Raw genomic sequence first — 27,902 nt, forward strand, 5'->3', positions numbered from 1 at the left:
TGCGATACTGTATATTACTGCTATCTTATATGTGCTTGCTATCTTATATGAGCTTAACGTGCTTCATACTGTGTATGACCGTTGGTAGTGTTTTGCACCTTGGCCCCAAAGTAACGCTGTCTTTTTTGGCTGTATTCATGGGCATTTATATATGGGTGAATGACAATTAAGCTTCAACTTGAACTGTATCTCTAATTCTGAAACCCACTGTGAATTTAAAGAACTATCATAACAAAATGTTCACGTGTTGCAATGCATTGACACTGTAAGTTTGAATAGGGCAGCCTAAAAAGGAAAGTAGTGAATTTCTTCAGACTTTTCGTTCCAAGTTAGGATGATGGACTGATACAAGGAGTATCAATATAGACTTGGCATTACCAAAACAATGACAACCTACATTTATATAGTGCCTTTAACTTTGCAAAAATTATTACCGGAGTTCAATCAAACATTTGATGACAGTAGGATACATTAAAGGCCAAAGATTAAAGAGGATGGTTTTTTGTTGCAACTTGAAGGAGCTAACCAACATACTGTTCAGCTATCTATAGATTATTGCCTTGGCAACTGAACACAACACCAGAGGAAGAACAATTTAAATGGAAAATGAACAACATGAGAGATGTGCAGATATCCCCTGTAATTTATCTCTATGCCAGGAACATCTGTCATTGCTGATGCATGTTAAATAGTGCTATTCTATTGGTAGAGTCATGTGATATGCCTACTTTTCAAGCAATGTAGCAGTTTCAGAGTCATTCTGTTTTCACCAAAGAACTTCAAGACATGTCAACAGTAGGTTATCTTGTGAATAACCCTCCAGCACAATTTGATATATTTGGTGTGTCTCAGTGTATTCTAAAGCATAGAATACTTAAGGTATTCACAGACACAGGGAAAGGCAAAAACATGGAGGGTTTTGAATTCTAAATTCAACATGTTGCTAAAACTGGATGCATAATGTGTAAGGATGGCTACTCAGCATGGACGGCAGGGTAAGAGTTAGAATATGGATAGTAATTTCCATCTGAACTCACGTTTCTAAACAGTACTGCAATTTGCAAACTACTTGCTCAAAGTGATATCCATGGATTTCCTATCAATGCTATAGAGGCATAGGTAGGATTGCAATTTAACTTGCATAGCCTAATTATATATTTAAGCTACATACATAGTTATTTCCAAAAATATTGCATATCTACTTTTTAAAAATAATACATTAGCTTCAAGTCTGCCACCTTAAAATTTCAAAAATTCTGTCAGTATTTCAAATTGAACATGGCCTCTTTCATTCCATATATTTTGCTATTTAAGATTGGGCGACAATAAGTTACTCAAAGAATTTTCTCCAACCAGTCAGGAACCAATTTAGCAAGCTTTAATTTCAATGTTTGTAAATTTACTTATTATGCTTGTTTAAAATTAATAAAAAGATTTAAAAAAGAGAAGGAAATCTTGGACTAAGCATCCAAGAGAAGATTCCTCAATTTTGCTGCTTGAGAAACACACAAGCTGTTACCATGATATCATACTCAATTGTGTGATATGTTTGGAGACAACACACACAAAATGCTGGTAGAATGCAGCAGGCCAGGCAACATGTATAGGAAGAAGTAGGAAGTTTCTGACTGAGACCCTTTGTCAGGACTAACTGAAAGAAAGGATAGTAAGAGGTATGAAAGTGGGAAGGGGAGGGGAAAATCCATAATGATAGGAGAAGACAGGAAGGGGAGGGATAAAGCTAAGAGCTGGAAAGTTGATTGGCAAAAGGGATACACAGCTAGAGAAGGGAAAGGGTCATGGGATGGGAGGCCTAGGGAGAAAGAAAAGGGGAGGGGAGCACCAGAGGGAGATGGAGAGCAGGCAAGGAGTGATTGTGAGAGGGGTAGAGAGAGAAGAAAAGGGGGGAAATAAGTAAATAAGGGATGGGGTAAGAAGGGGAGGAGGGGCATTAACAGAAGTTAGAGAAATCAACGTTCATGCCATCAGGTTGAAGGCTACTGAGGCGGAATATAAGGTGTTATTCCTCCAACCTGAGTGTGGTTTCATCTTGACAGTAGAGGAGGCCATGGATAAACATATCAGAATGGGAATGGGACGTGGAATTAAAATGCGTGGCTATTGGGAGATACTGCTTTCTCTGGCGGACAGAGTGTAGACGTTCAGCGAAAAGGTCTCCCAGCCTGCGTCGGGTCTCACCAATATATAGAAGGCCGCACTGGGAACACCAGACACAGTATACCACACCAGCCGACTCACAGGTGAAGTGTCATCCCACTTTCAAATCTCTTACTATCTTTTCTTTCAGTTAGTCCTGACGAAGGGTCTCGGCCCAAAATGTCGACTAATCTTCTTCCTATGGATGCTGCCTGGCCTGCTGCGTTCCACCAGCATTCTGTGTGTGTTGCTTGAATTTCCAGCTTCTGCAGATTTCCTCGTGGATATGTTTGGGGACTTTCTGTTTGTTTGGAAAGCCCCAAATGTAACAATACTTGTGAAAGGAACTTCTGTGCGCTTTGCACTATATGGTCAACAACATCCAGGCCAGTATTTTAATTTGCCTCTGTAAATGCTGTCACTCACCTTTTGCTCTATCATAGCATGATTCGCAATGCACAGTACGATGGTGAACCCAGAGACTGTCTCCAGCATTCAGGTTTTCAAGTGATCGGTTGCAAATTTGACACTGCAGCAAAATAAAATGTAATTATATAATCTGTTGAAATGAACTAACACATACACTTTAGCAAATCCTACCAACAAAACCAAATTAAATAGAAACACAACTTTTCTTTCACTTGCAGAGGCTTACTGATCTCCTGTGCACTAGTTTTGAGAGGTGGGTGGCAGGTGGTAACAGGTGAATTATTTCTCTATGTCTTTAAGGTGTTCCTTCAGTATGTCTGGTCTGAAGACTAGGGAAGTTGGAATGATGCCTAATAGGCTGATGTCGAGACAAAGCCTGAAGTAATTTTGTATTGAATGTGAAGAGTTTCCATGGATTGGTATCCACTGAAAACTCACCAAACAATGGATGTTCAAGGTAAAAATATGGATAGGAAATGCATTTTTGAGGATTACTTTTATAAATTCAATGTGTGAGGGATGATATACTTGATAATATGGACAACTTGTGACCCAATTTGACAAATAACTCTGACAGGCAGGATGTACTATTGAATTTTTAATGGCAATAAACAACAGGCACCATTAATTAACTTTTGAAGGAAAATAACATGGCCAATAGACTGTGAGTGTATGCGTTTGAGTCCATATAATGTCGGTTAAACTTCTGATGGTTCTAGTGCCGAGTAAGCCTTTCTTGTTTCACTACAGAGTGATACCAAAAAGGTGGAAACAACCTACTGTTAAACATAAGGCTGTGATAATGTTTAACTGATGCCTTCTAGTAAGAGGACTAAACAGGCCATTTTCTCATGATCATGGCAGATGGGACATGGTTTTGCTACTTATGTTGGAGATTTTGCACATTGCCACCTTTATGTTAGGTTTAGGAATGAGGGACCTGTTTAGAATATGTGCGTGAATTTCTACGATTTACAATGCTATTGACCAAGAGCTGAAGAGTGGGATAAGGCTCAATAATACCTCCCCAGTCGGCATACAATTGAGTCATGGAGTCATACAGCAAGGAAACAGGCCCTTTGGCTGACTGATCCATCCTGACCAAGATTCCCATCAAAGCTGATTGGCTGTATCACCTCTTGTTATGACACAACTGCTTATGACTCTATGACATCACCAACCTGTAACAGGTGGGTTCATTACCATTCAAATCGTTTTACCTTAAAGCATGATGCATGACAGTTAATGTTCAGATCGTCCAGGATCATTTTTGGACTGTTGTTAAATGGTTTGTAGCACTGGCTGCACACATTTTTATCTTTCGTAGTCCTGCAAGCCAAACATTGTAGCTTAATTTGAGGAGAATTAAACAGTGTTACTATATGCTTACTCAGATTCAAAATAAGGTTCTGGAAGATCATCAACATCCTTTGCCAATATCATTAACATGAAGCATGTGATGTTAAAATGAGGACAGAAAGAGAATGCAGTTGGGTAGGGCGGAGGAACAAAGCAATAACTTGCCCTTATTTCCAATTACAAAATGTGCACAGGGACACATTTAAAATTGGATAAAAGAACAGACCAAAATTATGAAGAAAAAAAATTCCTATAAGTAGCAACAGATGGTATACTTGGCTTTGCCATTTTTTAGGCTTAGATTTGGATTTAAACCCACACACGGTTTCCTGTCTGTGCAGCAAGGAGATGCCAAGCACAGTCCTTTTGGCATTTATGAAGGAATAAGAAGTCATGGGAAGGGGAGGAGGCCGAGCTAGAAGTGACTTCAACCATGCTTGGGCAATCCTTATCAGTTCTGATCACAAGTTTATGGACCAATTGTTATTTGCAAACATCTTTACATATCAAAGAGCAGAATTCACCCAAAAATAAAAGATGCAGTTTAACACTTTCCTGCACATAATTTATACATTTCAGCATTCTCATTAAAACACCGATAAATGGGTGATCTTATCATTCAGAGATCCTGATGGGTTTTGCATTTAGTGTTCCTGCACCCCTATTAATCATATTGGGACCACATTCCCATACTCACTTTAATAATAACTGGACAATCTATTGTGTAAAATCTGAAAAAAGGCGAATTAAATGCATCTTGGCCCATTAATAGGAATCACGTTCAAAAGGCTCGAAAATCTGTAAGTCTGACACCACTAAATCCCAAGTGTGCTAGACTGTTGAAGTGTTACTCTAATGAAAGCTTGCAGTACATTTATACAGTATTTGTTCAATGGTTTACTAATAAAAATAATTTCATTTGATTACAGTTCTTGTTCTGGGCATTATCTAAAAACGTAAACAGAACAAACATCCCTCAAAAATTCATTGTTTGCAGCATCAAGGTATCAAAGTTCAAATTAAATTTATTATCTATCTATCTATATATATATGTCACCATATATTATCCTGAGGTTCATTTTCTTGCAGGCATTCACAGTAAGTACAAAGAAACACTAAGAGTCAATGAAAAACTGCACACAACAAAGACGGACTAACAACTGATGTGCAAAAACAACAAACTGTGCCAATACAAAATGAAAATGAAATAAATAAATAAACAAACAAACAAATAAATAAATAGATAATGAGAACATGAGTTGTAGAGTCCTTGAAAGTGAGTCCATAGTGTGTAGACTCACCGCCTTCAACCCTCCTCCTCTTCATGGACTCCCTGTTCTGGTCTTCTGCCTGCTCTGGATCTCTTTATTGCTAACGGCTGACGGGACATCAACCGCCTCAACTTCACTACACCTTGTTCCAATTCCAATCTCACTCCTTCAAAACGCTCTGCTCTCCTCTCTCTCCGCACCAATCCCAACCTTACTATACAACCCGCTGATAAACGGGGTGCTGTAGTCTGGCGTACTGACCTCTACCTGGCCGAGGCACAACAACAACTTGCTGATACCTCCTCTTATTTACCCCTCGATCATGACCCTACCAAGGAGCACCAGGCCATTGTCTCCCACATCATCACCAACCTTATCAGCTTTGGGGAATCTCCCATCCACTGCTACCAACCTCATAGTTCCCAAACCCCACACTTCCCATTTCTACCTCCTACCCAAGATCCACAAACCTGCCTCTCCAGATAGACCTATTGTCTCAGCTTGCTCCTGCCCCACCAAACACATTTCTGCATACCTCAACACTGTTTTATCCCCCCTTATTCAATCCCTTCCCACTTACGTTCGTGACTCTTCTCACACTTTGCATTTTTTGAATGATTTTAAGTTCCCTGGCCCCCACCGCCTTATTTTCACTATGGATGTCCAGTCCCTATATACCTCCATCCCCCACCAGGAAGGTCTCAAAGCTCTCTGCTTCTTTTTGGATTCCAGACCTAACCAGTTCCCCTCTACCACCACTCTCCCCCATCTAGCGGAATTAGTCCTTACTCTTAATAATTTCTCCTTTGGCTCCTCCCACTTCCTCCAAACCAAAGGTGTAGCCATGGGCACCTGCATGGGTCCCAGTTATGCCTGCCTTTTTGTTGGCTTTGTGGAACAGTCCATGTTCCAAGCCTATATGGGTATCCATCCCCCACTTTTCCTTCGCTACATCGAAGACTGCATTGGCGCTGCCTCCTGCATTCTGAGCTCGTTGACTTCATTAACTTTGCCTCCAACTTTCACCCTGCCCTCAAATTTACCTGGTCCATTTCCAACATCTCCCTTCCCTTTCTTGATCTTTCTGTCGCCACCTCTGGAGGCGACTTATCTACTAATATCTACTCTAAGCCTACGGACTCTCACAGCTACCTGCACTATTCCTCTTCCACCCTGTCTCTTGCAAAAATGCCATCCCCTTCTCGCAATTCCTCCATCTCCGCCGCATCTGCTCTCAGGACGAAGGAGATGTCTTCCTTTTTTAAAGAAAGGGGCTTCCCTTCTTCCACCATCAATTCTGCTCTCAAACGCATCTCTCCCATTTCACACACATCTGCGCTCACCCCATCTTCCCACCACCCCACTAGGGATAGGGTTCCCCTTGTCCTCACCTACCAGCCTCCGCGTCCAACATATAATTCTCCATAACTTCTGCCACCTCCAGCAGGATCCCACCTTCACGCACATCTTTCGCTCCTCCCCTCTTTCTGCTTTCCGCAGGGATCACTCCCTATGCGACTCCCTTGTCCATTCGTTCCCCCCATCCCTTCCCACCGATCTCCCTCCTGGCACTTATCTTTGTAAACGGAACAATTGCTACACCTGCCCTTACACTTCCTCCCTCACCACCATTCAGGGCCCCAGACAGTCCTTCCAGGTGAGGCGACACTTCACCTGTGAGTCAGCTGGTGTGGTATACTGCATCCGGTGCTCCCGGTGTAGCCTTTTATATATTGGTGAGACCCGACGCAGACTGGGAGACCGTTTCGCTGAACACCTACGCTCGGTCTGCCAGAGAAAGCAGGATCTCCCAGTGGCCACACATTTTAATTCCACGTCTCATTCCCATTCTGATATGTCTATCCATGGCCTCCTCTACTGTCAAGATGAAGCCACATTCAGGTTGGAGGAACAACACCTTATATACCGGCTGGGTAGCCTCCAACCTGATGGCATGAACATTGATTTCTCTAACTTCCATTAATGCCCCTCTTCCCTTGCTTACCCCATCCTTTATTTATTAATTTATTTATTATCCCACCCCTTTTCTCTCTCTCTCTCTTTTTCTCTCTCTCTGCCACTCTCACAATCACTCCTTGCCTGCTCTCCATCTCCCTCTGGTGCTCCCCTCCCGCTTTCTTTCTTCCTAGCCTCCCGTCCCATGATCCTTTCCCTTCCCTTTTGCCAATTACCTTTCCAGCTCTTAGCCTCACCCCCCCCATCTTCTCCTATCATTTCAGATCTCCCCCCCACTTTCAAATCTCTTACTATCTTTTCTTTTAGCTAGTCCTGATGAAGGGTCTCAGCCCGAAACATCGACTGTACTTCTTCCTATAGATGCTGTCTGGCCTGCTGCGTTCCACCAGCATTTTGTGTGTTTTGCTTCCATAGTGTGTGGAATCAGTTCAGTGTTGGGGTGAGTGTAGCTATCCTCTCTGGTTCAAGAGCCTAATGCTTCAGGGGTAATAACTGTTCCTGAATCTGTTTGTGTGGGTCCTGAGGCTCCTGTACCTTCTTCCTGATGGCAGCAGTGAGACGAGAGCATGGCCTGGATGGTTGGGACCATTGATGGTGGTTTCCTGTACCAGCTCTCCTTGTAGGTGGGCTCAAAAGTGGGGAGGGTTCTACCCGTGATTGACTGGGCTGTATCCACTACTTCTTGTAGATATTTCCTTTCAGGGGCATTGGTGTTTCCATACCAGACCAGGATGCAACCAGTCAGTTAGTTAGGAGACTTAGATTGTAATTCTGTTCCTTTCTTCCTGCACTTGATAATTATGTTCATTCAGATCTGAGCATCTTGTATTTGCTCTCTATCCATAGTGATATTAATGGACTGAAGTAGAACTATTGCAATTTCAGCTTTACATTCACCAATACATAATGAAGGCAAGAAAGCATATGTGAGTATTGCATGCCTCACTCAATATCTCTAGCATGGATGTGGATTAGGTTTGTATTTTAAATAGTACGGATAAAAGAATTCATGGCCGTGTCTCCACCCCATTGTCATGGGCCAAGTTCAGAACGGACTTCGCTAGTAACTGGAAGACCTCCCCTGAGAAGCTTTGGAATGTTGAGTCGATCCAGAACTTTGTGGATTACTAAGAACTCTCACAATCTGGGACATGGTTTCTTCTCATTACTACCATTGGCGAGGAGGTGCAGGAAATTGAAGACCCATACTCAATGTTTGAGGAACAGATTCTTCCCCTCCGCCATTAGATTCCTGTACGACCCATGAGCACTATCTCATTTTTCCTCTTTCGCATTGTTTGTTTATTGTAACTTATAGCAATTGTTTTGCCTTTGCACTCTACTGCTGCCACAAAATACCAAATCTCCCGACAAATGTTAGTGATAATAAACCTGATTCTGATTCCGACAGAGAGGACTACTTGTTAGTTTGCAAAGCTGTATTTTCGATTTTTGTCCTTGCATGACTGAAGTACTTCCCCTTGTTGTTCAGTTATCATTTTGAAAAACACTGACCATTTTTGACTTTATTAGTGGAAAAGATCCGGCTCCCAATTGGGGCATTCGGGATAGTCCATGGAATTATCCAGAGTCAAGTGGTCAGTTGATATGTCATCATTCATCATTGAACTTTAACCCCAAGGCAGCTTCCAGGACAAAGACAGGGTAAAGATTCTTTTTGCACTAGTTCTACAATATATCTGAATCCGAACCTCAAGAGGGCAATCCCTGTGACATTGGTTTTAGTTTCTTCTGTCAGTTTAATGATATCATTTATTTAGATGATTAATTTGGTGTTAGAAAGTGGATAAACATTCCACAGAATATACTTTACTTCAAAGGTGAACTGACAAAAGTGTCCAGAAGAAGATTTTGATTTTACTCTAACTCATACACATTGTTGTTCTACCCCCCGCCCACCCCACCACCACCATCTATAGAGAGGAACAAACCACCAGCGTTTCAAGCCGAGACCCTTCATCAGGACCCTTTGCCATTCCCCTCTATAGATGCTGCCTGACCTGCTGAGTTCCTCTGGCATTTTGTGTGTGTTACTCAGGACATTTAAGTAAGTCTTCATCCCATCAAAGAATTTTCTACCACAAAACTAACTCAATCAAAAATAAGGATGTGTTTTCTTACTGTCCAGCACTGGTGTAGTTTGTGGTCATAGTTATTACTTTTGCAGGATTCTTGCCATCTGAAAGAGACGAGCTGAGGAAACAAAAAGACAGATCATGTGATCAGTTTGGTCCCATGTTTTATATTCATTCTCTTTTGGTTGTCTAATATAAATTACTTCTTGGTGCAGGTAAGTAAGAAAATAACTTAAAAGAGAGTTGATGGGCAGGTGAGATAGAATCTCATGGGAAAAGGGAATGGGAAAGATGGAAGTGTTCTGCTGACATCTACATTGACTCAGAAGGCTGTATAAATAAGAAAAAATTCTTCTGCCCCTCTTAATTTAAGGCACTCTCAACTATGAAACTATAACACAGCCTCAAAAAATGTTAATTTTCATCTACATTAAACATACTTCTCCTCCTGCATTTTATTGTGAATTGTCTTTTTTCCCCAATCTATTAGCTCATATTTATCCCCTTTGCTTTTCTGGCAAGAACAGTTACTGAAACCTGCAATCCCACCCCTAAAAGTGACCCACAATCACTCGATAATCTGCCTCATGGAGCTAAAAATGTGTCTTGCTCATTCCTTGTTTTGTTCATTTTAGAGCGTAGGATTGCAGGTTGCAAGAACTATTTATGGCAAGAAAGAAAGGGAGCAAAATCCTTTAAGAAAGTAAAATATGAGTTAAACTTTGAAAGAAGTAATTCACAATAAAGTGCAACAAGGCATGCATATTTATCAAATTGTAAGTATCAATACAGAATTTTTAATCTGAGGGAATTTCATTGTACTATATCACAATCCTCATTCTGTACAGACTGTACTCCCTTGATCTTACAAACACATTAAACATATTTGTCTATAATAAATTAATAGATTTTAAAACTGTTTAACAGAATTTACAGAAAAGACCAAATGCCAGACCTGGAGCTCCAGTTTCTCTGCAGGGAATAGCCTGGGGATCGATAGCCTGAAGATTCATCATCATCAGAAGGAAGGCTAGGAGAAAAACAGAAATTGTAATTTGGTGCACTTCAATACAATATCATGTTCAGCACTCACTTTTGATAATTCTGATCATTTTTCCTTACATATCAAATGCAAGATATGTTTAATAATCTTTTTTTATATATCAAATCTTCCTTCCAATATACGAACATGGGAAAAATCTGCAGCTGCTAGAAACGCAGAGCGACACACACAACAAGCTGGAGGTGCAAAACAGGCCAGGAAGCAACTGTGGAAAACATTCAATATTTCAGTCCTTCATCAAGCCTGGAAAGGAAGGGGAAAAGTCAGAATAAAAAGATGGGGGGGGGGGGGGGAAGGGAGGGAAGGAAGAAGTACAAGGTGGCAGGTGATAGGTGAAACCTGGAGATGTGGAAGGGCTGAAGTAAAGAGCTGGGAAGTTAATTGGTGAAAGAGATAAAGGGCTGGAGTAGGGGAAATCTGACAGGTGAGGAGAGAAGACCATGGAAGAAAGAGAAGGAGCAGGAGCACTAGAGGGAATGATGGGCAGGGAAGAAGAGAAGGTATGAGAGGGAAACACGAATGGGGAATAGTGAACAGCTTTACATTTTTCCCCCTTATACTCCATTTGTTAACTTATCATTCAGTCACTGATACTCTCGATAAATTATTTGTAAAGTCCTCATGGCTTGACCTTGACCCACTCTGCTGTCACTCACATTTGCTTCCTTCCACTAAGTCATGAATATATATTGTAAGCAGCTGGTTGTACCTGTCCACAGGAGAATAGTCTCTACTCAAGGTATGGAGAACATCCCTTGCACTGCCAGTGGAACCCATAGAAAGCTTTGGGCAGAAATTTGTCCTCTGGTATATGAGCTAAACATCTGATGTACTAAAGTACCTGTTCAATTTCACTTCTGCACTTCAGTTTCATTTGACTCAACAGAACTAAAATTCAAAAGTGAACTTCAATAAGCAAGCATTGCCACAATGCCCATGCAGTAGAGGATAAATTTCTTTTGTAAGCTGAATACATAGATTTTTGCTTAAGACTTTATGATCCATTATTATTCTATCACCTTATTTTAAGTTTATTATAATAGTTCAAATTTCAGTTGACATGTCTTTAATCTAGAGCTAAAATCAGTATTTGAGCAACACACTGATGCCAGAAGTAGAGCATCTCCAGCAATACTGACTGAGCGTACTATATGCAAAGTCACAGGTCTTTGGAATGGAGAACACCAAGTTGATGAAGAAAGAGATTGAGTAAATTACCTGTTTTCCTTGTAGGATGATCGAGAATTATACTGATACTCATCAGAGGATGGGCTTCTACCACCATCTGACTTAGAGCTGGAACAGAGAGACAGCCATTAGTTGTATAGATACAACTGCACCACCTTAAATTGTCATGCCGATTTATCTCAGCAAAGTAATTTACCTTTAAATGTTTGCACATAATGTGCAATATCAAACTACACCGCAGTTTACTTACCACTCCAGACTTTACTGCAATCAATAAATCAAGACATATATTGGGAAACTACTTTAATATGACCCATTTTCACCATTGTCATGTTTAAAATCAATCCCTAGCAGTGATTAACCAGATCACTGCAATTCAGACGTGTTTACACAATTAAGAGCTTGTCTTCATGTGACTGCACTCCATCCCCAATATTTCATAATTTTCTATCATATTAGATTGCAAGTTCACAGTTCATAGAATTTATCTCAGCATAAGAGACTAGAAATCTAAACCTGTAGATGCTGGAAATCAGAAATAAAAGAAATAGAAAATTCTGAAAACACTCAGCAGGTTAGGCAGCAACTGCGGAAAAAAGAATGAATGTTTCAGGTCAAAGACACTTTGCCAACATACAAAGGAGGATGAGGAAGTAAAATGGGAAGAGGTGAGTCACATGACCTCTGTGTAATACATGCCAGTTAGTTTAATAGATGCTTACCCGTTCACACAATAACTCTGAAACATTACAGCCAACTTCCATGCTTCAGTGCATTTTTGAAAGAAAGAAATATTTGATTGTAAAGGGGATGTATATCTTAAGAAAAATATGAATGTGCCTGAGTCTAAAGCTGCGCCTATCTATACAAATCATATACTAGGTGTCAAGCTTTAGCCCGATGTTCATGAAAGTACAAATTAATTGAACAAGTTAGCCCATCAATTAAAGAAATTTCAATGTAGATAGTCACTACATAGCTAAACAAATTACCTGAAGTTCCTACTTGTCTTGGTATAAGAGGTCGGTGACTTGTAGCCTGATTCATCATTGTGAAGATCTTGTTCATTTGTAGATCTAAGATAGAAGCAAAAGTATAACTTTAGTAAATCATTTTGTTTGATGAAATTTATTTGAAATTTCCTATTAGTTTTCTTCAACCACATTGCAATAAAGCTTAATTTTATTTTATTGAATCTTTGCATAAATTATAATGAGATTCAGGACATAAAGTACAGTATGTGCCACCAGGCTTAAGGGCAGCTTCTGTCATGATGTTATCAGACTCTTGTTACGAACCCTTTACCAGCAAAGATAGAGAGGTCCGTTGAAGTCTGATGGTACTATTTTTAACAATATTTATTAGTAAAAATACACAAAAATAGTATCAATGCAAACATAAACAGATAATATACATCGTCAATACTAAATCTAAAAGTGCGGGTAGAATAATAATCAATAAGAAATAAGCTCTATTGTTGTCTAGGGGATAATGTATTGTCCAATGGAAATATAAAAGTTACTCAGTTCATTCAGGCTGCAGCCTTTGGTTGGAGAGAGAGAGAGATTTTTGAGAAATTTGCCAGCTTTTCCTTTTATGATTTCGATCCTTCAGGAGTCCCGTTGGTGTGGCTGTTCACTCGTGGCCTCTCCTTTAGCTAAAGCCATTCTTCCGTGGTGAGGCCACCAATCCCTGGCAAAGGGAAAGGACGCACACGAGCCCCCCCACTGGCTGTCGCTATTAAACGCTGTCACGGGATTTCTAGCGTTTCTCCTGGTGCGTCTAAAGGGGTTGTTCCCCAGACCCTCTTTTATCCTTACTCACGGAGTCTCAGATGTCAATCATGTTGGGATGATGCAATCCCTCAACCAGCCCACTCTGGTCGTCTCCTGAGGGCTTCAATGAATAGTACAGTACTCAATACACAATTCCGTCTCCAAGAGACAATGGCCGTTATCCGTGGCTTTGTCTCTTTGAGGCCAGGACACATTCCAAAACCTTGTGGATTCTCTCTCATTTCCTGGGTCCCAGACCCGAATTAATAGCGATCTTGCGATTCTCAAAAAGGAGGGGGCTACTTTGTACCCTTCGGCCCCTCAGAGTTGTGGCACATTCGTAACACTCTTAAATGGTCCTCTTTTATGATAAGGTGGACTCTGACCTTACAATCTACTTCGTTATGATCTAGCACTTTGTCGCTTGCCTGCACTGCACTTTCTCTGTAGCTTTTAGACTTTATTATGCATTGTTATTGGTTTACCTCAATGCACAGTGCAAAGATTTGATCTGTATGATCTTGGTATATGTGAAAATAATAAACCAGGACCAATATCAATGTTTGTCTACAAAGTGCAAAATAATAGTTTTATGTTATTTTTAGTCAACTTTATTAATTCTGTGACACTTCTTCCAACTTCAGGATAACCACACTGGTGCCAATGCACAAGAATGTGCACGTTGAACAATGATGACACATAAACTTCATCACATTATAGCTGAAGGTTATATATAGTGTAGTGTATTGTAAATACGTTTGCTTCTCTCTGTACTAATAACTTTTTAGTGCATCGGATTTATTTAAACAATTAAAACATTCCATAGATGCTCAAAAGATAGTTTGATGGCTTCAAGCTATCATCTTACAGACAGTGGCAACATTTAGAGTCAATTTACATGTTTTTCAAACCCCAGCAGTGTACTATGTCCTGTCCTGATACATCAATAGTATGAATATACACAAACTAGGCAATGGTATATTACTTAATGCTGGAATTCAAAATGCTTGAAATATTCTCTGAAGTGAACAAGCTAATGCTCAATATCTCTAGCCTTTATCAATCAGCATCCAGTTTATCTCTACAGGTAAATATCCAAAAGGAGCTGAGGCAAGCTAACTTACTGGAGGAAAAAGGTACATTAGTCTCCCAAATGTCAGAATAACAGATCTGTCAAGGAAAGAAATTCAAACATTCTGTTCTCATGCTCAGATTTTCATAATCTGGTGGAGCTAGGGCTTGTGGCAATTCTGGGATGCCTTCTGGCTACAGCCTAGGAGACAAATAACCAAAACTTAAATCCTTGCTTGGTAAGTGACAAGTATTTATTAGATGAGTCAGAGTACTAGGTCCACATAATCCTTAAGATTTATTTGCGGATGCCTGAATGCTAAAGCAGGGGAGCTGATCAGATCTAAAACTGCCTGATGCTTTTCCAGCTAGGGAGGGCACTACCTATTGGTTTGTACACAAGGAACAGACACAAACACAAGTCATTCTACAGATGCTGGAATTCCTGAGCAACACACACAAAATGCTGGAGGAACATCTATGGAAGCATATATGGAAATTAATAAATAGTTGATGGTTCAGACCAATCCCCTTCTTCATGACATGAAAGGAAGGTAGAAGGCACCAGAATAAAAAGTGGAGGGACGGGAAGGAAGACTAGATGGAAGATGAAAGGTGAAGTCAGGTGGGTGGCAAAGGTAAAGGGCTGGAGAAGAAAAAAATTGATAGGATCTGATGAGGCCACTCTTAAGGTTCATGAATAACACCTCATATTTCATCTGGGTAGTCTCCAATAAATTTCACAGATTCACCATACTTCAGTTAAAGAAACTCCTCCTCATCTCTGTTCTAAAGGGACATCCTTGTATTCTGAGCCCATGCCCTCTGGTCCTATTGGAAACACCCTCTCCATTACACTCTATCAAGGCCTTTCAATGATAAATCAAGGTCAATCACAAAGCTCTAAATGAACAATATGATGGTTGCGGTCTATTATACTAACATTCTAGAATTCTATCTCATCATCTTGAAAGAAACTTTATTTGTTAAGTGGCGTAGAGTGCAAAGTCAACTTCCACATTGTTAATAGTTAGGAACATTAGGAAATAGTTTTACTGTAGACTCTCAAACAGGAAGAACATGCTCCCTCACATAAAAATGAAAAATTGTTAACATTTAGGGAATAATTGTTAGCACTTTCAAAAGAGGGGTAAAACACTTGGAACAAGACAAGATGTTTGCTCAATTCTTGAATTAAAATTTGTTTCAAATATTAGTAATTGATTATATTTAAAAAACAAAATACCTGGTGGGTTTTGTGTCTCGATCATAGGTTGCCTTTGTACTTGTTGTGGTGCTTGGACTAATGGGCTCCCAGTCATTGTTGCTGTTATAAATTGAAAGTAAGATTGAAAAGGTTGTTCTTTCAAACACAACTCTCTATATTATAGTGACAGAAAGTTACTCATTGCCATTCCTGCAATTACTTGTTGCTATGCACCTGAATTTATGACACTCCCTATGCTTGGATACTGCACATCAAGCTGGTCTGATGGTCTGAACATTTGCCCCTCATCTTTTGCCTCATTTTAAATCCAAGGCTAGATCTCAGTTCACTGGTAATCTGTGCCTATCTTCAGTATTGTTTCAAAAAGCTGGCAATATATTTACAGTTCTGCAATTCCAAAGAAGATGTAAGTTGTACTAAATTACTTTGTGGGAAAGTTTTAGGAATCCTTCCTACACAAGGTAAGTGCTTTTCAGGCTTCTAATAAATGTCCTTCATGGAATACATTACAGACTGTTAAATGAGAGAAGCATTTGCAATTGTAAGGGACACTAGCGTCTCAGAGATCAACATGTACAAAAGCTGGATGAACTCAGCAGGTCGGGCAGCATCCGTTGACTGCTCATTTCAACGGATGCTGCCCGACCTGCTGAGTTCATCCAGCTTTCGTACGTGTTGACTTGACCACAGCATCTGCAGTGTACTTTGTGTCTCAGAGATTATTCTTGGAATACCAGATATGTGAATGGTTATTTGAAGTCACTGAAGACAACATTACAAAAAGTATTGATATTTCTGAAAAAAGATTGTCTTAGGCTGGCCCTACAAGATGCATAGTGAAAATCTCCTGCATGAAAAGCAAAACATGATTTCATTCACATGGTTCATGCAGAAGAACAAATGAGAAATGTATACACAATTCAGCAAAAGGAAAGCAGATAAGGTTTGCCTTTGAGATGAGAGGAGGAAATCAGTCAGGCATCCGACTTTCGACTGTAAGTCATTAAATAACAGCAAACTGAAGCTTGGACTAGGATTCCCACTTTCTCTTGTACAAAACTCCATGCCCAATCCTCCTCCACAGTTGAATCATACCCAACAATGTTCTGCACACTCTGGAATGCAGAGGAAAAGTCAGGAGGTGAAATAAATCCTAAAACACTCAGAGGTTTCATATAAAGTGGGAAATAATTCTCTAATTATGTATACAACTTTGACAAGCAAATGCTCATTTTCTTGCAAAACTGAAATTAACTTGGTCAGAATGGTCTCTATTTGCAAGCATTATCAATCAACACAGTACCTTGGAGATCTAGAGGTTGGGCTAAAAGTTGATTTAGTGCTTGTAGTGGTGCTAGAGTAGGTTGTATCTCTGTCTCCACTGCTCCTGTTTAAAAGAAAAGCTTGCTTCAAAATCCACTCTGCAAAATGTAGTGATTTTTGAAAAATGATTTGATTTTCCTTCTTTTCCTCTTAGTCCTAGAACCTTAGAGTTCTATGGTTCTATATAAAGGCCATATAGGCCTTTCGACCCAATGAGTCTATGCTGTTCATGGTGCCCACCCAGCTAGTCCCAATTTGCCATGTTCAAACCACATCCCTCTAAGCCACACCCTTCCATGCACCTTTCTAAGTGCTTCTTAAATGATGGTGAATACTTGTCTCAAACACTTCTAACAGCTCCACATACATACCATTTGTCCCCAAAGCTGCTTTTAAATCACATCCTAAATCCATACCTCCTAGTTTTAGTCTCTGCTTACCTGGGAAAAGGATCTCCTAAAGTATTCCTCATCAGATATATTGTCTGGCCCAGGGGATATTACTAAAGAGGAACAGCTGAATGAACCAGGGTTTGAGGAGAAGTAGGGTTTCATCTGAAAATGATGACAATTCCTGTACCCCAAAGGATGCTGCATCTCCCGTGTATGGAAGTGTTCCCCAACAAAAATCAGCATACCACAGAAAGTAATAGAGAAATACCTTAATACTGTTCTTTTTTAAATGACCAAACTACGAGATGACTAAAGCACTTCGTATTTCAGGAGTGCTGATTGCATGACAAAGCACAATCACAAGACATGATACCTTGACTTGGAGGATGGGTCAAAGGTTGCTTTTGAGCTTGTAGTGGTAGAAGAGGTGATGGTGTCCCAATCGCCACTACTCCTGTTAGGATGAAATTTATAAATGTTTTAAATGCTGCTCCACAACTTATTTTGAGTTTTTATTGAAGAAATTATTCAGTGTGGCATTGGGCAAAAATTTGCACAGCATAAGGCTTTTGCGTGTACTGGTCATCACAAATTACTGGGGACATTGCTTAGTGCACATGGATATTGTCTGCATTGATACCCATGGAGTTACATATCGGCCAGAATGGATGAAGGTGGCAAAGATCTGTCCCCAAAAGACATCAGTAAATCAGATGGGTTTTCTTACAACATCATGTACTGTCACAGCAACAATCAATGCAAGATTGTTCCATTAAATTCGAGGGCTACTTCATTAATTGGATTTAAATACTTCAGTTGTCAAGGTGGTGTTAGAATTTTGGACCACTGATTCAGTACATTAACCAAAATGCTGCTGATCCCTAATTAAAAAGTGGCACGTGATAGTGCTGACTAGAAACAAGAGGTGAGTAAGTGTAATGCACATCAGAATTACCTCTTCGGTTTTTCTGGAATAGTCGGTGGTGTCAGATCAATCAGGCTTGATATCTTTTCTGGAGTAGGTGGAGGTGTACTTGGCATTCTTAAACAAGAGGGCAAGAGAATTAGTGAAAGTCACAGTTCCAACTTCACCACAGATTTCAAATATTCATAGAGTCATGGTGTCATATAGTATGGAAACTGGCCCTTCAGCCCAAATTATCCATGTTGACTACAATACCCATTCAGGTAAATCCCATTTTCCTGTACTTGGCCCATCTTCTGCCCCTTTCCTATCCTTGTACCTCTGTAAGTATTTTATGCCTTGATTGGATCTGCCTCTACAAGTTCCTCTAGCAGTTTGTTCCATATGATGACCAATCCTTGTTAAAAATTTGCCCCTCAGATCTCCTTTAAGCATTACTTCTCTCACCTTCAACCTCTGCTCTCTAGTTTTAGACTCCAAACCATGGAAAAAAATTATCTATCCTATTTTTGCCCCTTATAATTTTATAAACTTCTATAAGGTCACCCCTCAGCTTCCTGCACTACAGTGAGAATGAGCCAGCCTATCCTATCTCTCCTTATAACTAAAGCTCTCCATTTCAGATAATACCCTGTTTAATCTTTTCTGCATTCTGCCTGGAGATACCATATCCTTTCTGTAGTGTGGTGACAAGAACTTACTTCAAGTGTGGTTTAATCAGACAGATGCAACATTGTCCTTAATTGATAAAACAATCAACAAAATAAAATACAATAACATTTCTAAAAATTGTATTGTCCAAGAATGCCTCAAAATGGCTTCTACATTTTTGAAGGGATTGTGAGGACTGCTGTGTGGATCACTTGGGGTCTCTCCTCCACCTATCCAAGATATTTATAAGCAGGATATTAGCATTGTCAAGGATCTCTTCCATCTGGCCCACAATTTCTTTGACGCACCCCCCCCCCCCCCCACCTCCCCACCATCAGGATGGAGGTACCGCAGCATTAGGACAGACTGTTATGATAGGAAACAGCTTCTTCCCCCAGGTTTTTATCCTACTGAACTCTCTGCCAGCACCCGGGTCTCATCACATTTGAAGTATCAGTAGAGTTATACTGATTACTTTTTAACTTGTGTGGTAAATGCACCTTGTCCTAAATGTCAGTCTTCAGGAAAATATTTCATTATTCGTTAATTTATTTGAGATAATATTACTTTGTGTGTGAGTTACGGTGTTGTGCACCTGGGTCTGGAGGAATATTGTTCTATTTAGTAGTATATGTGCACAGTACATGGTGGAAATTCACCTTTGAAAGAGATGCCCATTAGTTCCTGCCCCTGGTTGTATGGCTGTAGAGTTATTCAGCAAAGAAACGGACCCTTTGGCCGATTGATTTCACATCATCAAGCACCCATTTACACTAATCTCATTCTATTCTCCCTACCGTCACTCAAGTCTTTGCAGATTCTGCCTCTCACCTCCACACCAGGGACAATTTGCAGAGGTGAATTAACCAAGCAACTGGCACTCCTTTGGAATGTGGGAGGAAACTGGAGCACCCGGAGCAAACCCACAGGGTCAGACAAACTCCCCGCACAGAGCACCAGAGTTCAGGATCGAACCCTGTCACCGGGGGCTGTGAAGCAGCAGCTCTCCTAGCTGCACCTCTGTACCATTTTAGTGCTTATTCTCAGTTCTTCCACAATGCTTTAAGCATGCAAACGATTCTCTTTCTAACCTTACTAGGGAATCTGTTTCCTCCATTCCTTTTAAGTAATGCATTTCAGAACGAGCAACTCCACTCCATCTGCCAAATACGGAACTTCCCAGTGGCTAAACATTTTAATCCCAGTTCCCATTCCCATTCCAACATGTCTGTCCACGGCTTCCCCTTCTGCCAAGATGAGTCCGTTCTCAGGGTGGAGGAGCAAAACCTTATATTCTGTTGGTTAAGCCTCCAACCTGATGGCATGAATATCGATTTCTACTTCCAATTAAAAAAAAGTACCTTCTTCCTCTATTCCCCACTTTGGTACTTTACCTCTTCTCACCTGCTTATCACTTCCCCCTGAGTCCCCTCCTCCTTCCCTTTCTCCTATGGTCCACTCTCCTCTCCTATCAGGTTCCTCCTTCTCCAGCCTTTGGCCTTTCCTGCCCACCTGGTTTCACCTACCACCTTCCAGCTAGTCTCTTTCCCTCCCGACACCTTTCTATTCTGGAGTCTTCCTCCTTCCCTCTCAATCCTGAAGAAAGCTATCGGCCCAAAATGCCGACTGTTAATTGATTTCTTTAGATGCTGCCTGATCTGCTGAGTTCCTCCGACATTTCGTGTGTGTTGCTTCAGGTTATAATAGCCTATAGAACCCCCTCCCCAACTCTTTGCTTCTTTGTTAATAACCTTAAATCTGGATCTTTGAGCAACTATTTCCCTTTATCAAGACACCTCTGAAATTTGAACTATTTCTTTAAATCTCCCACTCACTCCTTTGTGCCAGGAAAAGCAACCCCAGCATTTCATTTCTCTCCAGATAACAGAAACACCTCATTCATAAATCCACTCTCCTAAATCATCTCTGGATTTTCTCCAAAACCTTGCCTTTCTAAAATACAGCACGCACACATGTCTAATCAATGATTTATAACTATACATTATATCATTGCGTCAAATTAAAAAATTAACTGCTATTTCTTATATGTACTACTCAATAAATTCTGATCAGCTCCTACTCCATAGCTACTACTGAATATATATTACTCCATACTTAAAGAATCCAAACATTTCAATAGGCCCCATTCTTTAAAGCTGTTTCTCTCTGTGTTTCAAGTACACACCATATGAAGACCTCAATTCAAGGTTTTCTTTTAGCTTATGTGATAGCTATGATCAGTTTATTTGTTTCTGACCACGTTGGTTGGCTAAGGAATGTTGGCCAGAACACAAGTAAAATTCTTCTAATTTCTTTTTTATTCATTCATAGGATGTGGGTGGTATCACCAAGGCCAATATTTATTGTTTTTTTAAAAAGAGTAGCTTGCTTGGCCTTTTCAGATGGTTGGTAAACGTCAGGAATGATGTGAGTCTGCAGTTACGGAAAGGCCAGATTGGCTAAGGAGGGTGGATTTTCATCCCTGAATTACATTAGTAAACCTGTTGAACTTTTACAACAATCCACATGCTATCTGACCCTTGAGTTCCTCCAGTATCTTCCGCGTTGAGTCTTCACTTTTAATCAATCTCAGGTCACTCGGTTTTTGAATTGAGTGAGTTGCTGCGTCATTTCAGACAGCAGTTCAGGCACAAGCAACTACAACGCAGAAGGAGGCAATTGAGTCCATGCAGACTCCAACCAGAGCAAACGCGTAATCCCCATTTCCTTTCCCTTATTCTCTGCAACTTATTTTCTCTTACATGTTTACCTACTTCCCTTTAGCTCTTTTGCTACTTTTCAATAATGGAGTAATTTACAGAGGCCAGTTAACCTTCCAGCACATTTTGGGATTTGAGAGGAAATGAAGAGTCTACCGGAAGGCAACACAGTCATTGGAAGAACATACTAACTTTCTACAGAGCCATGTGTAGACTATGAGCGTAAGCCCCTCCTTGAAGGACATTTTCATAGCAAACAGATAGGTGCATGGTAATCAGTGTGAAACATATTTCAGAAACAATTTAAATTCCCCAAGTACCATGGTGCGATTTGAACTGATATTTGTGCATTATCAGTCTTAGCAAAAGTATTTATCATTCTGTAATACAACCATTGTGCACCAAACATTGGAACCATATTTAGAAGACACACAAGAATTTGATCATCAATTTTATGAATAAGTTTTTAAAATGTAATGTCTTAACAACAGCAGAATGGTCAATGGGACATCCTGAACTTTTACCCACATTTTGATCCTTACCTGTCATTTGTTTTTTCTGGAGGATCTGACAGATCTATTAGACTTTTACTTCCATACTTAGATGTATAATCTGATGATCTTTAAACAAAAAAAATAGATGTTTTATTATACTAACATGGTTCTAAAACTCAGATTATAATCTATTGTAATCACTTGACTTTAATTGTTATCAAAACCTCTTGACTGATTTACTTAAGTAGCGCATCGTTCTTAGCAGCAGCACAAGGGTTAATCTACAGAGAGCAACAGGCGCATGCCTCCAGATGCCTGAACTGTTCTATTCCAGAGCAGAGGCTAGAAACCATATTACATAGGAGCAGAATCAGGCCATTCAGCCCATCAAGTCTGCTCTGCCATTCATTCACAGCAGATTTACTTTCCTTCTCAATCCCATTCTCCTGCCTTCTTCCCTTAACCTCTGACGCCCTTACTAATAAATTGCTTATCAACCTCAGCTTTAAATATGCACAATGGTTTGACCTCCACAATGAACTCCACAGATTCACCACCCTCTGGCTAAAGAAATTCTTCATTTCTATATTGAATGGACATCTTTCTATTCTGAGCTCGTGCTCTCTGGTCCTAGACTCTCCCTCTAATGGATCCATCCTCTCCATCTATACTCTCTCTAGGTCATTCAATGTTTTGTAGGTTTTAATGAGTCCTCTCATTCTTCTAAACGTCAACAAGTAGCGGCCAGAGATATCAAAGGTTCCTCAGTCATCAACCCTTTCATTTCTGGAATAATTCTTTTAAATCTTCTCGGGACCTTCTCCTATACCAGCCTGTCCAGTCATGAACATGAGGCTCCTAATCTGCTCACGATACTTCAGCAACACGTTCAACATGCTGGAGGATGTCAGGACGGTGATATTTCAGAACAGAGGTTATAGACCTTAAGACCCTAAGACATAGGAACAGGATTGGGCCAATCGGATCATGGCATCTTGTCTCTCATTTGATCACGGGTGATTTATTTTCCCTCTCAACCTCCAACCTAAGTGTGGCCGCATTATGACAGCAGAGGAGGCTTTTCCTGTCAGCTGATTTCACCTATCAGTTGCCATATTCCTACCACTGCCCCCACTTTCTTGTTCTAACTTCTGTTTCCTTCATTTCCTGCCCAGATGAAGGTTCTCGGCCTGAAATTTCGACTGTTTGTTTCCCTCCACAGATGCTGCCTGACTTGCTGAGCTTCTCCGGCATTTTGTCCACTTTGCTCAAGTTTTGCAGCATCTGCAGAACCACTTGTGCTCACAACACTTGAAATGAGGTCTGACCAATGCCTTCTGAAGTCTCAGCATTGCATCCTTGCCTTTATATTATAATCCTCTCAAAAATGAAGACAACAATGCAGTCTTCTGTTCAGATGAACGCTATCATAGGATGAGTTCTCACAGATTTTCCTGCTCTTGGGCTTGGAGCTCACCTGCGGAATGGGTAGTGCGGAGGTGCAGCAGGTAGTGCTGCTGCCTCACTGTTCTTGTGACCCGTTTTCTATCCTGACCTCCAGTGCTACATGTTTACAGCTTGCATGTTCTCTCTGTGACTATGTGGGATTTTCTCCCAGTTACCTTGGCTTCCTGCTACATCCTAAAAGCATAACAGTAATAAACTGGCTTCTGTACATTATCCCTAGTATGGAGAGTTTGTAAAACAAACCGAGGAATTGACGAATATGTGAGTAAGATAGGTCACAGGGAAATAAATGGGAGAATGGGGCCAATGACATGGAGCAATTTGTCTCCTTCTCTGTGTGAGGGAAGTATTAATTGGATGCCAATGCAAACTGTTTGCGTATGAAGGAATGATAGTCAGGGAATTTACCACAGCACAGGAATACTCTTCTATAAGCATTTTAAGGTGAAGAGTTAAACTTGAGAGTAAAAGATGAAGCTCAGGAGTCCCTCTGTGGTCACCAGTGACAAAGGTGCCCACAGGTATTTGTTTAATTTGATAATGTAATCCCTTGTCTTAATTCAGTAGAATATTGGCACGCTGCAAACTCTCTGGGTCCAACCAAAGGTGGAATTGTTCATGCTTTATGCTGTTATCATGATCGCAAGACACTGCTGGATACTGAGAACACCCGGGACTACAGGTCTGCACCACTTGCAAGTTAATGGATAGTGGAGGAGCTGGACTTACTGCATAGCTGTCGTGCTTCAGCCACCTAGGAAGAAGGTGTCAGAGGCAGAGCGCTATCCAATAGAGGGTGCAGAACATTTTTGTTATAATTGCAAGATCCTGTTGGACATTGGTGACACAGAATACTGCAGGTCCGATTTACTGGTTCATTGGCTTGACCAATGGTGGGGGAGCTGCTTGGCCTCATTTGTAGTGCAGGCCAGGCCCTCATTCATGCTCTGGGGTCACCGGTTGCAGCTGCCAAGGAAGGAGATACCAGAGCTCTGGACTCCATGCCAGGTTGGAGGTTGGCCCTCATGTCAGTGCTTCTCCCCAGTGCTCACTCAGTGGCAGACAAGGAGGATTGCATTCATCTGCAGCTGCACTGCACGATATGAGGAACTGCTGCAGGCTTGTTCTTGCGGAAACATGGCTCCAGAAAAGCATGCATGCACCGTCAATCTACAGACCAGGACACGTAGGGACCTGGGCTAGATTATTAATTTTTAAAACATTGTTTGTAGCTATATTTTTCTGCTATCATAATTATATGTGCTATATGTGTTGTGTGTGACTTTTGGTCCCGTGTTTTGCACCTCGGCCCCAGAGGAACACTGTTTCGTTTGGTGGTATTAATGTGCATGGTTGAATGGCAATTAAACTTGAATTTGAGAACGGCTGTCAGCTGGTCACCTCATATCACTTTAGCAGCGGTGACCAAGGGTGAATCTCTTACACATTGTCATCCAAATGAACAGTCAGAATATGTAGATGGATCTTTGGAGATCTATAAAATAGCGTGGAGTTAAGAGCGAGGCCCCTAGCATGGGAAAGGCAATATCACTGTTAGGTGTTAGTATCATCGTGGCACACCCCACAACAATAACTGTAGTATGCAAAGCGCCAACTTACCTCGTTTTTGGTTTTTCTGTGCTTGGTGTCAGATCAATCAAAGGTTCTGTTTTACTATTATTTTTCCTGTGAGCAAAAGAGAAATTTGAGCTATAGCAACAGTTTGTAAACTCAGTGCTGGGCTTTTGCTGCTTCTGTTGAGAGGTTAGGCTTTCCTCAGTGCCTGTGAGGAGGCATTAACTGTTTGCTGTGCAGTGGACCATAGATACACTGGTTAAAGTCATGTTCAGATTCAGATTATTGTCATTTAGAAACCACAAATGCAATGCAGTTAAAAAATGAGACAACGTTCCTCCAGAACGATATCACAAAAGCACATGACAAAACAGACCACTCCAGAAAATCCACATAACATTTGGCAATCCCCAGTCCAGAGTCTGGAGAGGCTGCTGCGTATTAATATCGCGCTACCGTCTTAGTGTGTTCCCCGGAAAGGAGCTCCAAATCCACCAGACAAAACAAGACTACCCAAACACACCAAGTCAGGAGACCAACTCTACCACCCAACAAACCAAAAACTAAAGCTACAAGACCTGCACAAAAACCACATAGTTACAACGTGTAGTTACAACAGTGCAAACAATAGCATAATTGATTAAAAAAAAACAGACCATGGGCACAGTAAAAATAGTCCAAAGATGTTAAAAGACTATAAGTTTGAAAGAAACCACCACACAGTTTCCACAAGTCCTCAGGGTCCCGATAGACTCGTCATCCCATTCAGGTGGCAGAAGGGAATACCCCCGCTATGGACATCCATGGCGCCGCTGGACTCAGCCTCGCAGACGCAGCACACAATGAAAGCTCCGTTGAACCCAGCCTCACAGACACAGCACACAGTGAAAGTGCTCTGACCGCAGCAGACTCCGAGTCCGTCGAACCTCCGAGCCTCCGACCATCCCCTCCGGCACAGCTTCTCCGAGCATATTAGGACGCCCCACCAACGGCCACCGGCAACGCAACCCTGAGGACTGGGGGCCTGTTCTTCTCAGCAGAGACCCGGACCTCACAGCAGCAGCAGCAACGAAGAGGGCCTTCCTGGAGATTTCCAGATGATCTTCCATGCTCCCACATCCGTTTTTCATCAGATTAGGATTGCGCACGTCACCCCGTTTAACAAATAAAAGATATCAGCTCCGGAGTGGCCGCTGCAAGATGCGTCGCACCGCCATCTTGGATGAAGGATGATCTTGAATGTCAATAGTGTCTAAGGTACAAGGTCACATGTACTGCTAAATCTGAACGAAACGAGTAAAGGTCAGCGGAGTCTGAGAGATCAGGGGTGAAGAGGAGAATAACAAATCAGAAGAGGTGTCAAATAATCAATGTGGTTGGGGCAAGGTACAGATACCAATTCAGTTGTGCATAGGCAGGTGGGTTGGGAGCTTAAATTGGCAGGAGGTCCAGTATACAGTGAATGAAACTGTAAAATGTGTCCAAGTAATCTTCTTTTGAAAGATTGGCTTAAGTTTCCATAATACAAATGCAGGGATCAACAATCTATACCTGTGTGATGACTGAAGCATTTACCCAAACATTAACTCAATTGGCTTTAGTTCATAACCAAGTACTATGCGAGGCAGAAATTATTTGTGTAACTGATCAAGTCATTTCTGCTTGGCATTACGTTCAAAGGTTCATTTATTGTCTAAGTATACAACTCTGAACTTTTTTCTCCTCCAGATAGCCACGAAACCAAGAAAGAAAGAACAATCAATCAATATACTGATACATTAAAATTATATTGCTGTGAAGAAACAGACCTTGGGTGGAAAATTATCCTTATTCACATAGACTAAATGTGTAAGGTTGTAGCATTCTAAACGATGCACTCTGTTTCTGACTGCACAGGAACTCTCTTTCAGCAATGGAGCACAACATGCACTCTACATTGCCTTCTATGAAGGATGAATTTGCATTCCATAAACTATCATAGAAAATGCATTTTACAATAGCCATTTAGCTTGGAATGTGTGAACAATAAAGCATTAATAAAGCCGCCGCCAATGACATTGGATACAAGTGAAAGGAAGCCATGATTGGACTGCACAGTACTCTCAACACAGAGCTCTGAAGCAGGTCTTGGGGTTGCTGAGACTGAGGAAAATATTCAAATACTAGAGGCTGATGTGAACTATAGCAAATGAATCTGACAGGTAGTCTATGGGGAAGGCGTCAACACCAGGGCAGAAATGATTGCAACCTATTCTATTCCATTTGCAGAGCATTTCTGTCGTGGATTGGGAGGGGAATTTGTTAGCATGAGAGATGGGTGGTGTAGGATTAGAAAGAGAATCATTAAGAAAAATTATAGATCATAAATACAATGGGAAAAATAAGCAGAATTTTATTTTAGCTCAAATAATAGCAAGAAAAATTAAAAGGAAGAAAAATTCTAACCAACAACAGGTGACCCCTAAATGAAGTGCTGATTGCTTCCTTAAGCAGCGTGCTACAAACACATGTAATGAGCTTTTTGGGGAAAGAAAGATGCAAAACCTTTTGGTGCACTTAGTGACTGATCAGAAAGTGCATCAGAGACACTCGAGCTTGTTATTGAATGGATGAACTAAAGCATCTTAAATGGTCTTCCTCATCCAAAATTATTTTGTGATGTGAAAATGTTTTGCTAATTTTATGTCTCAGGGAGAGAGTTAAGACATACAACTGCGCACACAAACTGTCACAGAGCAGTC

The 27,902-nt window shown here is 40.9% G+C and overlaps 1 protein-coding gene across 9 annotated transcripts in view; it reads right to left on the reverse strand.

Moving 5' to 3' along the window:
• scel (sciellin) overlaps positions 1-27,902 on the reverse strand; it is a 79,861-nt gene that overhangs the window by 3,447 nt on the left and 48,512 nt on the right. For 8 of the 9 annotated variants that reach the window (XM_073027651.1, XM_073027640.1, XM_073027618.1 and 5 more), the window contains 12 exons: positions 25,207-25,272; positions 22,168-22,245; positions 18,285-18,371; positions 17,703-17,783; positions 16,918-17,001; positions 15,633-15,713; positions 12,533-12,616; positions 11,571-11,648; positions 10,245-10,319; positions 9,336-9,407; positions 3,807-3,915; positions 2,584-2,686 (listed from right to left, as the gene is read on the reverse strand). In XM_073027651.1, the coding sequence (XP_072883752.1) occupies positions 2,584-2,686; positions 3,807-3,915; positions 9,336-9,407; positions 10,245-10,319; positions 11,571-11,648; positions 12,533-12,616; positions 15,633-15,713; positions 16,918-17,001; positions 17,703-17,783; positions 18,285-18,371; positions 22,168-22,245; positions 25,207-25,272 (998 nt within the window). The remainder of the gene's footprint in view (positions 1-2,583; positions 2,687-3,806; positions 3,916-9,335; positions 9,408-10,244; positions 10,320-11,570; positions 11,649-12,532; positions 12,617-15,632; positions 15,714-16,917; positions 17,002-17,702; positions 17,784-18,284; positions 18,372-22,167; positions 22,246-25,206; positions 25,273-27,902) is intronic. The other variant, XM_073027658.1, reaches the window with a different exon arrangement.

Source organism: Hemitrygon akajei, chromosome 2 (assembly GCF_048418815.1).
Source record: "Hemitrygon akajei chromosome 2, sHemAka1.3, whole genome shotgun sequence".
Taxonomy (NCBI): domain Eukaryota; kingdom Metazoa; phylum Chordata; class Chondrichthyes; order Myliobatiformes; family Dasyatidae; genus Hemitrygon; species Hemitrygon akajei.